The sequence below is a fragment of the Poecilia reticulata genome, chromosome 23 (assembly GCF_904066995.2).
Source record: "Poecilia reticulata chromosome 23, P_reticulata-male-v2, whole genome shotgun sequence".
Taxonomy (NCBI): Eukaryota; Metazoa; Chordata; class Actinopteri; order Cyprinodontiformes; family Poeciliidae; genus Poecilia; species Poecilia reticulata.
This window is the reverse complement of record NC_088852.1, coordinates 14618022-14627842: the sequence shown is the minus strand read 5'-3', so window position 1 is coordinate 14627842 and position 9821 is coordinate 14618022. Positions and strand designations below refer to the sequence as shown.

Here is a 9821-nt window from a genome sequence, read left to right as displayed (position 1 = left end):
CGGTCTCTCCGCCGAACGTAAACGATGATCTCAGGCGACAGCCGCCAGGTCCATCCGTGGATAATCACAAGTCAGAGCGTTTCCCGCAGATTAAAGTTATTGCAAACTGCTCACCAACGTTGCATTTAAATTGCTTTAAATTCACACAACGCGCACCACTTTTCACGCTTAGCTTGGAAACCTTTCTAATCTTCAATGATCATAAATTTGATGCTGTTTAGAGAGGGCAACTCCTTCGCCTGATGCGAGCTGCATTCAAATCTCGCATTATTTTTTTCGTCTCCTTCCTACAGAACTGAACATTTCGAAACGCGGCTCTTTCGAAACTTCTTGAATGCATCCCGTTAAACAACGGTCGGTAGGTTCATCAGTCTTCTGTTCTCTAGCCACACTTTCGATGAAAATATCCGTTCTCCACTAAGCCGTGCACCCACAAATTTAATTAAAAAAGTTTTAAAAGGTAATGCATGCGAGTTATTTTATTATGAAATTGTATTTTCTTTTAATTGTCTCGAAAAGTGTTTTGCTTATTTCACATAAAATAAAAATGTCGCTGTGGGTATGTGACGAATGTTGCGAGCAAATCCACGCGAGAGTTAATGACGTCTTCCAGCGACACGTCAGCCAGACGGAACCAACCTGGCAACTGCACATTGATAATTCGAGGAACGAGATTTTGGCGAAATGGGTGCGTAATTCAGTTGTTCTTTTATTAAATTAGATATTTTTCAACAGCATACATTGAAAATTATACATACAACATATTCAACAGAGCTACATCTGCGTTCTCGTTCTGCTTCCGTGCTTAAGCGCGAGGTGCAGCTGATGTCAGCCTGCTTAGCTAATGCTAATGGCTAGTTGTTTATAGTGTTCATTTTATTGTGTAGTTTTGCTGTTTACGGTTTTTCTGTGCGGTGTTTAGCTTATATTCTGGCCTTTCTATCCAGAAACTTTCAGTGAGAGTAATCAAGCATGACATTATGTTTTAAAATCATAATGCTGTCACCAATGGTAGGGACTGTGAGCTAACCTGAGCTAGCTCGATAAACGTGAACTATGGAGTCTTGTGGAAAAATAAACAAACAAAAAATGCTTGTATTCGTGAACCCTATTTTTTCCTTCTATAGATACATCTGATGTATTTAAAACAACAACAAAAAGATATTCAACCGTAAAAAAACAACAACAATCAGCTAACTCAGAACTGAATTCATCAAAGTATCGTATATGCTGTGTGTTTCCTCTCCAGGGGGTTTCTTCTCTAGTCTCTTTTCTGGCCTGTTTGGCACCAGGGAGATGAGGATTTTGATCCTGGGCTTGGACGGTGCAGGGAAAACCACCATTCTGTACAGGCTGCAGGTTGGAGAAGTGGTCACCACGATTCCTAGTATGTACTGCTCCTTCATATGTCCTTGTACCTAAATTTAGCTTTCAAATTTTAATTCTAATGTTCACCAAAAAAATGACCCTGTGGCAATTCTTTCCTATTGCTGGAGAATCTTGTTTTACTGGTTTATAGTTATACCATCGCAGTCATGATTTCCGCTTATATGTGACGCTCTGCAGGTAAATTAGTTCTGCTTGACATTAAGCCATCTATTATTTCTGATGTTTTCCCAGGCAGTTGAATTTAGAAACACAGTGTATTGAGCACTGTCAGATTACAAAGTGCTGATAACTTATATTCCTTCTCCATCCCTTTATAGCTATTGGTTTCAATGTTGAGACAGTCACATACAAGAACCTGAAGTTCCAGGTGTGGGATCTGGGAGGACAGACAAGCATCAGGTATGTGGGAGGCTACTGGAAATGTGCATATGGTTGAAGAGTAGAGATTATGAGGTTTGATTCATATATATATTTCACATCAATAACAAGTTATGTCACCCTCTAATATGTCTCTCCTCTCCAGACCCTACTGGCGGTGTTATTACTCAAACACAGACGCTGTAATCTATGTGGTCGACAGCAGCGACCGTGACAGGATGGGCATCTCCAAGTCAGAGCTGGTGGCCATGTTGGAGGTAAATGCATCCGCTATCTAAAATCTTTGCTATGAGAATTATAGTGCCTTACAAATGTATCCACACCACTTTAAATTTCTCACATTAAAGGCCACAAACGCACAAACTGAACATTTCAGCCATTTATCTTTGCTAAAATTGTTGTCTGTCGTTGTTTGCAGGAAGAAGAGCTAAAGAAAGCCATCCTGGTGGTGTTTGCCAACAAACAGGACATGGACCAGGCAATGACGCCGACTGAAGTGGCCAACGCTCTAGGCCTTCCTGCCCTCAAAGACAGGAAGTGGCAGATCTTCAAGACCTCTGCCACCAAAGGAACAGGCCTGGATGAGGCCATGGAGTGGTAAGCCACATTTCCAGAGCTAGCTTCTGTTTGTGTAGACTAGGCCTGTCGCGATAAACAACAAATCAATTAATCGGACGATAAATTAAACCTATCGACCTCATTTTAATTATCGTCTTTATCGTCTCTTCCGGGCCTTTTTTCTTTCTGTTGATGGCACTGAATGAAAAAAGGCTCAGCTCCGGTGCTCTCCACTGACCCTCCCTTCCTCATTTCCTTAGTCTAATGTCCAGCTCACACTACACGAGTTGAGACCACACCTTAGCCGACAGAAATCCTAGATATAACGGTTCGATCGGGCCGTGTGGTGTCCAGCCACAAGGGCACAAAATAATGGCTACAAGACCAGTTAACTAATTTTAAAATCCGGCATTAATCAATGCTTTACTAGAATCTACCTGTGATGCATGTGGCTACATTTACCTCGTTATGTGTGCGAGGTGAAGGAGCGTAAGGTGTGCTGAAGTGTATGGGAAAACATCATCGGCACGCCGCCCCCTCTGGTGCTGCGCCCGTTGCATGCGCTGCATACCCACTTTTTGCGCCACTGGCATTAGGTAGTCGGATGTGCCCGTTTTCTCTATTTAAATCTAGTGATTAATGGAGGGCAATATAGTATACAGACTTCATAATCTGTACTCTTTTGGTTGAATGCAGTATTTATTTTCACTTTGGCTTTATGTTTAGTTTTTATTCAAGTACGTTTTTTGTTAATGGAGACTGAGAATCCATTTTATTTTTGGTTGTTTTATTTAGTTTATCAGTTCCAGTGTTACGTGTTCTTTTGAAAATAAGGTGTATCTATCAGGAAATTGCATGTATTATTAGTCATTTTCATTAAATCAGTGTCAAAAGGTCCTGAAACAATATTATCGTTTATCGCAATAATTTTTTAGACTATTAATCGTCCAGCAAAATTTGTTATCGTGACAGGCCTAGTGTAGACGTATACCTGGCTAAGCAGGACCAACTTGTATTGACTCAACTGTTGTATCTGCTTGTTTACTCAGGTTGAATTATATTTGCTTTGTCTCTGCTCATAGGTTGGTGGATGCCCTGAAGAGTCGGCAGTAAGAGGCGGAGCCCCATCCTGTATATACTCCTAAACTTTGACCCCCTCGCTTTGAAGCCTTGTGACTGACCCCTGCCCATTCCCCTATTTTTCTTTGGACCAGTGATTGCACTCCTCCAGTCATACACCCACATAAAGCCTTGACCAAGTCCTCCCAATGCCTAATGCCTTTTAAGCCTGGGACTGAGAAGAGAAGGCTGCAGTAACATCTGGAGTCAGCACAGATATTTTGAAAGTAAATCCCTGTGTCACATGACACAACCTCAAGAATCAACTCCTGTTATTTGGATTTAATGAGCTCCAATGTCAGTGACAAGAAGATCCACCAGGGGGCGATAAAGCACCACACAATAAACATGGCTTATGTTTCTGGAGTCGGTCTTTTAGCCAAGTGTTACTGGAGCCTGGGCTGTCCGCTTTGTTATGGATTTCGGTTTTTTCTTCTTCGTACTGATTTGTTTCAATTATTCTAGTGGTTGGAATCTTTTGAGTGCAGCTTTGGCATATTTAGTTAATTAGTCATTGAACACTAACTGTATGCTCAAAGTTTTATGGTTGCATATTTATACCTGCTTGTACAGTAAAATTGATTCTAAGTAAAGAATGAAGTTCGTTATTATACCAATATTGAAACTTTGTTATATTTATTCCTAATAATTAATAGGATAGCCGCAGGTTTAAGCAAATCAAAATTAAAACCGAAAAATTATAAATATAGGGAAGTGTTGGGAGATACTGATTCAAATGGACATTTTGGAAGCAGGCTTTGTGCTTCTCACGCCTTAACCCCGGTAGTACCCAGGTTTTTTTTTTCCTTTGGCACAGAACGTACATAACCTCGTATGGGTTGGCGACAGAAGTCAACCGGTGACAAAAAGAAACGTCGTTCAACAAACAGGTGACAAATTTGTACTTACCCATGATGACGCAGAAAAGCTAGCTAGCCTGGCTAGCTAGCGGTGGCATCAACAGCGCGCGATTCAAACAACAGAAAAGTTCCGCAAGAATAAAAAACTACACATACAAGATTAAATACTCCCGCCACGACAAAACTTAATACCTGGAATTTATATATTTAAAGCCAACTTACAATTTAATAAATTTAACACATTTTAACGACTTGCGGTCATCCTGTGAAGACCAAAGCTGAAAATTGCAGTTGGTTGAATGACCACTAGAGGCGCAGTGGTTCCTCAATCTCAACCCATTTCCTGGACATATTAGGAAAATGATCTAGAGTCCATTTTGGAGCAACTAAAGCAGCTCGAACGTTTACAACCAGTTTTTGGTTGACATAATTAAACATACTTTCTATTACAGCGATCTAACTAATCTCTGCTCTGAGAATGAATTCCACTGTGCTCTGTAAACATGTTGGTTTATTTCTCTTTTACAAAAACAGATTATGACAATCCCGTTATTGATCCACAACGGGAAAGTAAAATTATCTTTGATCTATTTACATGATTCCATGTGATAAAACTGCAGGGCATCCAGATGTTTGACAGTCACACTGTAACAGCAGAAGATCTGCGAACGCAGCAGGCCATACCAGATCCCAGATAGACCTGTTTGGAGTCAGATTTCAGTCCCATGTGTTTGACTCACTGCACCATCGCCAGGTCTTTGAGCGCATGACTGCGATGCTTCTTGGCTTTATATCCAGGCCGCAGGACCTCGATTTTTCTCTTCTTGGCTTCGATTTTTTTCTTGTTCTTCTTAAGTTTCTTTTTAGCAGCGATGTCTGGGTTGGCCACCGCCTGCATGGTGGAGAGTAAATATTAAAACACGACGTACGGGTGAAACCTTGCACATCTCGGATCTGGCGCTCGCCGTACCTGCATGGCTCTGTGTCTCTTGCGAGCCGCTCGCCTCTGTGAGAACTCCTTCTGGACGGCAGAGAAGGCCAGGGAGAATCTCTCCAGCCCCACCTGCTTCTTCAGCAGCTCAATCAGCTCCTGCGCCAAGTTCTTCAAGGTCGGATCTGGACAAAATGGAGAAATATGGATTTAAATCTACCAAGACCTTTCTTGTATTTTTCGTTTACTCTTTGCCAGTCAGACGGAGACCTTGCTCAGCATATGTGCTGTCCAGCTCTCTGTACAGAGGAGTGATGATGGTGGTCAGGTAGGGGCCGAGGCGTTCCTTCCCCAGGTCCACCGCTGTGGCTCCCAGGAACTTAAACACGCACGTTCTCTGTTGGTAAAAGAGACGAGAGGTAAGAGGTGATGAAATGTTACACTAATCAAAGCCCTAAAACTATTTTCACCTTTTGTCCAATCATAAACACCCTCCCTACAGTGGTGGCAGCACCATGATGTAGGGATGCTTTTCATCAGCAGGGGCCTCTACATGTAGCTATATGGTTGCTTGGATTATGTAAGGGTTTTTTTTAATTAACATATTGATTTTATTATTCATATTTGTATAATTTATTGTTTGTTTTATTGGGATAGTGTGTGACTTGGAGTGGGAGATATGGACTTAGAATTTTATTGGGATAATTTTAGATACAACTATGACAAAGATGCTAAACTATGTTTTGAAAAACAATAAATTGTCCCAGTAACTATTGTGAAAAACAATGACAGAAGATATTGATGTCATAATAACGCAAGCTCACCCTCTCAGTGACTAATAGACTTTTAATTTTGTAAAGAACACTTAACATAGGAACTAGAAGATATTTTAAACACACATATATATATATATATATATATATATGTGTTACTGATATTTACTGATAATCTTGAAAAAATCTGTGGCCAAAAATAAAAATTGATGCTGAAGGTGAACCTGACGATCTGCTCACCTTGATAGGAACCTTAGGAGCGTAAGCTGCTTCTCTCTTCGCCATCAGAGACAGCTTCTTCATGAGCCACAGCAAAGAAGGAGGCCTGTTGTCTTTTTCATTATCAACCTCTTCCTCCTCCTCCTCCTCCACTTCCTGTTCGTCTTCGTGATCGCCGTCCTCTCCAGTTCCCGTCTCATTTTTCCCCTCTTCCAGAGAGGTGATGTGAGACTCTGGGGAGATGAGGTAAATCACCTTTCCAACGAAGAGGAGGTTTTTGATCACCTGCGAACAGGAAGTCGGACATTTGTAAACATTTATAAAGAAGTTAAACTTGATGTTTCAGGTGTAACTACGTACCTGCTCTCCTGACGCCGTGTCCAGGAACTTGGACTGCAGCTGGCTGCAGAAGCTCAAAGCCAACTCTCTCATCTGGAAACAGAAAGAAAGCGGAAGTGAGACGCAGGAGTTTAAGACGGATGCGACGCCAAAAAAGTGATGTTGGGCTCACCTTCTTGTCCAGGTTGTTGGTGATGAAGTCTACAGCCGCTGGGTGAGACGAGGCGTCTCCCTTCATTCCCCTCCAAACGGCGACCAACTGCTCGGCCGGCTGGGCGGCGAAGAGCTGACCGAAGAGCTGCGAGGCAGTTAGCCACACCCAGCAGTGAGGGTGACGCAGGTGGGCTTCCACGTGACCTGAGACGGGTTTGAGAGGCGTTCAAGGACGAGCTCGTTTTGAAAAGAGGGTGGGGCGTCTAAGATGTGCTTACCCCACATGTGAAGGAGCGTCTCGTGAGGCTTCCTGAGCTCCAGCACACCGCAGTGTTTGTTTAATTTGGAGATGAGGGTCAGATAACTGAACAGCAGCCGGTCGGCTCCTTTCTCCTCCTCAACCTCATCGATCTGAGGGGGAGACGTGAAGATCCTTTACAATTTTTCCATCCTTTTCTAAGTCGACTTTGCTTCTACAGTGTTCCACCGACTCAAAAATAGGACTTTTTAAGACCATCGTGACTGGAATTTAAGACCTATATCTCCACGGAAATCTACACATTTCGCTAGCTGGTTGTTGGTATGTTAGCCGTCTCAAATCCCAGAATGATCTGAAAATGTCTGAGTGCGACTTAAACTTTTGCCTGAGAAAAATGTCCCACAAGAAAAAAAATACACAGAATATGCGGGATTAAATAGTCCTGTCAAAACAAAATTTAAGACCTGTGATTAAATTACTTTTTAAAAATGAATTTAAGACATTTTTAGTCCTTAATTTTAGCTACACGAAAGTAAGACTTTTTCAGGATGCTGTTGTATGTTTACTCACATCTTCATAGGCGTCTGGGTGGATCTCTTTCTCCAGTAGAGGCAGCAGGTTGTCCAACCGACTGCTGAATTTCTCCTCCTCCACTTCCACAAACAAGCCGCAAACCTGAACGCCGACGCGCCGCAGCGTGGTCTGAAGAAGAAAACATTGACATGGCTTTTAAAAAGGATGTGACAATTAACCGATAGGTCTTCAAATCTCATAGTTACGAATAATGCCTGAACTTTTCCACTTTTGTCGCACTAGAGTTACAAACTACTGGACTTAATTGGGATTTTAGGTAATAAACCAACACAAAGTAGGGAATAATTGTGAACTGGGATGTAAAATCTTTGGTTTATGAGAATTGTGCGCATCTATACTCACTCAAAAAGAAGAAAACTGAGCACAACAATGAGTTGGTCAATTATGTAAATTCTATGGATGCACCAATTGAAGTTTTCTGGCCAATTACCGATCTTTAAAGAGTCCAATTTTGTTTAAAGCACAATTATCCCTGATTCTGGCCAAACTTAGGTAAACTTATGAATTCAAGAGAAGCTACAAAGTTTTCTGACATTTAGGAAATAGAAACAATTTGAGTAATTTTTTATCTAAAACAAGAGAGGCTTGATCACAGACAGTATGTCTTTTTATATTTGGTTTCAACTGTACCAGTCGATCTCCAATCCCTCAAAATGAAGGAAATCGGAGCCGAATTATTGGTTTGACCCCAACCGAAAAAGCATTTGTGATAAAATGTGGAAAAGTTCAGAGGCGTGAATGCTTCAGCACCTTTTCTGCAGTGAGCCAGATGTTGACATAGGAGTACAGCACATTCTGGTGGTCTACGCCCAGATGGCCGAGCAGCGTCTTGATGGCCATGGCAGCCATTTTCTTACAGCGCACCGAGTCGTCGTTGACGATGATCAGAGCCAGCGGGGGAAAGAACAGGCTGCTGTACTCCGCCAGCAGATTCTGAATGACAAAACCAGAATGTTGTTCATACATTCGCAAAAATCTGTAATTGTCGGGAATATCGTGTTAGAGAGAAAAAACAAGGATTCAATCTGGACCTGAGGGAACATCTGGAAGATGGAGGCCAGCAGTTCCATCACCGACTCCCTGCCGGTGTCCTGCTCGTACTGCAGCTGGGCCACCACAAAGTCCAGGTGGGACTTCAGCTTCTTCCCCAGCGGGTAGTCCAGCAGGTACTTCAGGTAGATCTGCACCGCACAAAACCTACAGTCAGACGCCAGCACAGACCTCTGCTTCAGAAACGCCTCGGCTTGTTCTTACGTGTCGGCAGTGAGTTCTGATCATGTTGTTGCTCCCGGTGACGGACAACTTGGCCACCTTCTTCAACACCTGCTCCATCTCTGGGACGATGAGCTTCCTGGACAGGATGGCCTGGAGGGGTCCGACGCATGAAAACAACACGGCTGAGAGGGTGGTCGACGGCTTCCTGAAGCCGTGTTGTACCACAGAGCTGCGGCGCTTACCTTGAGCAGGCCGAAGGCGGTGGCTTGGCGCGACTGGTCGTAGATGTCCTCCTCGGCGTAGCCCAGCAGCACCTGCAGCTGCGTCTCAGAGATCTTGTTACTTTTGATGTTCTTTACGAGAATGGTCATGGTCTGCACAGCAGAACGAGATCAGTTCAGTGTCGGCGTTTAGTTAGTCAATATGCAAAAGAGTAAAAGAAGAAGAAGAAAGAGTTGTTTATTAGTGGAAAAACGTATTTGGACGAGTCTTCCTTGGACAAGAATGTGGCCTTTTAAGTGGAAAAAAACACTAGAAGAGAGGGGGAGAGAGACAGAAAGAAAGAGAAAAAGAAAGAAAGAGAGAAAAACAAAAACAGAGAGGAGAGAGAAAAAACGACAGGGAAAGACAGACAATTTTGCTGGATGATAAATTGTCCCAGTAATTATTGCAATAAACGACAACGTTGTTGTTTTGAGACATTCAAAACATTCTCAATAAACTACAACCAAAAGGGAGAAATAGAATTAAGATGTAGCTGTAAACTTCAAAAATATCATGTGTATTTCTCCTACAGCTTGTATTTCTCTCTACCTTGAAGCAGTTCTGGACCAGCTGGTAGTTCTCTCCCCGCGCCGCTCCGGCCTTGGAGTAATCCTTCAGCAGGACAAAGAGCTGCCTGGTCAGCTGCTGGGCATTCTGCTTCACGGCCGGCAGAGGGAACCTCAGCAGCCAGGTGAACGCTACCAGAGCCTCGGTGATCACCTGGGGAGGACGCGTCGCGTCAGGCGGGATTTGAACAGCAGCGGCAAAAA

At 42.9% G+C, this 9821-nt stretch overlaps 2 protein-coding genes across 4 annotated transcripts in view; one reads left to right on the top strand and one right to left on the bottom strand.

Annotated features, from left to right (window-relative positions):
* The first annotated feature begins 24 nt into the window (after positions 1–24).
* On the top strand, positions 25–3810 carry arl1 (ADP-ribosylation factor-like 1). 2 transcript variants are annotated; one of them, XM_081604162.1, is made up of 6 exons: positions 25–118; positions 1250–1387; positions 1707–1788; positions 1913–2024; positions 2186–2364; positions 3408–3810. In XM_081604162.1, exons 1-6 carry the CDS (start codon positions 25–27, stop codon positions 3436–3438), a joined length of 636 nt encoding a protein of 211 aa, XP_081460288.1. In that variant the 3' UTR covers positions 3439–3810. The 2 variants fall into 2 exon arrangements, with proteins under 2 accessions (XP_081460288.1, XP_008399502.1); XM_008401280.3 differs by lacking the exon at positions 25–118 and adding an exon at positions 523–688.
* A 987-nt stretch (positions 3811–4797) lies between these two features.
* utp20 (UTP20 small subunit processome component) overlaps positions 4798–9821 on the bottom strand; it is a 28896-nt gene continuing 23872 nt past the window's right edge. For both annotated transcript variants that reach the window (XM_017302779.2, XM_008401281.2), the window contains exons 49-61: positions 9601–9771; positions 9030–9161; positions 8827–8937; positions 8604–8753; positions 8323–8505; positions 7549–7680; positions 6998–7130; positions 6739–6923; positions 6588–6659; positions 6249–6512; positions 5506–5632; positions 5275–5420; positions 4798–5196 (exon numbers count right to left, since the gene is read on the bottom strand). In XM_017302779.2, the coding sequence (XP_017158268.2) occupies positions 5041–5196; positions 5275–5420; positions 5506–5632; positions 6249–6512; positions 6588–6659; positions 6739–6923; positions 6998–7130; positions 7549–7680; positions 8323–8505; positions 8604–8753; positions 8827–8937; positions 9030–9161; positions 9601–9771 (1962 nt within the window). In that variant the 3' untranslated portion in view covers positions 4798–5040. The remainder of the gene's footprint in view (positions 5197–5274; positions 5421–5505; positions 5633–6248; positions 6513–6587; positions 6660–6738; positions 6924–6997; positions 7131–7548; positions 7681–8322; positions 8506–8603; positions 8754–8826; positions 8938–9029; positions 9162–9600; positions 9772–9821) is intronic.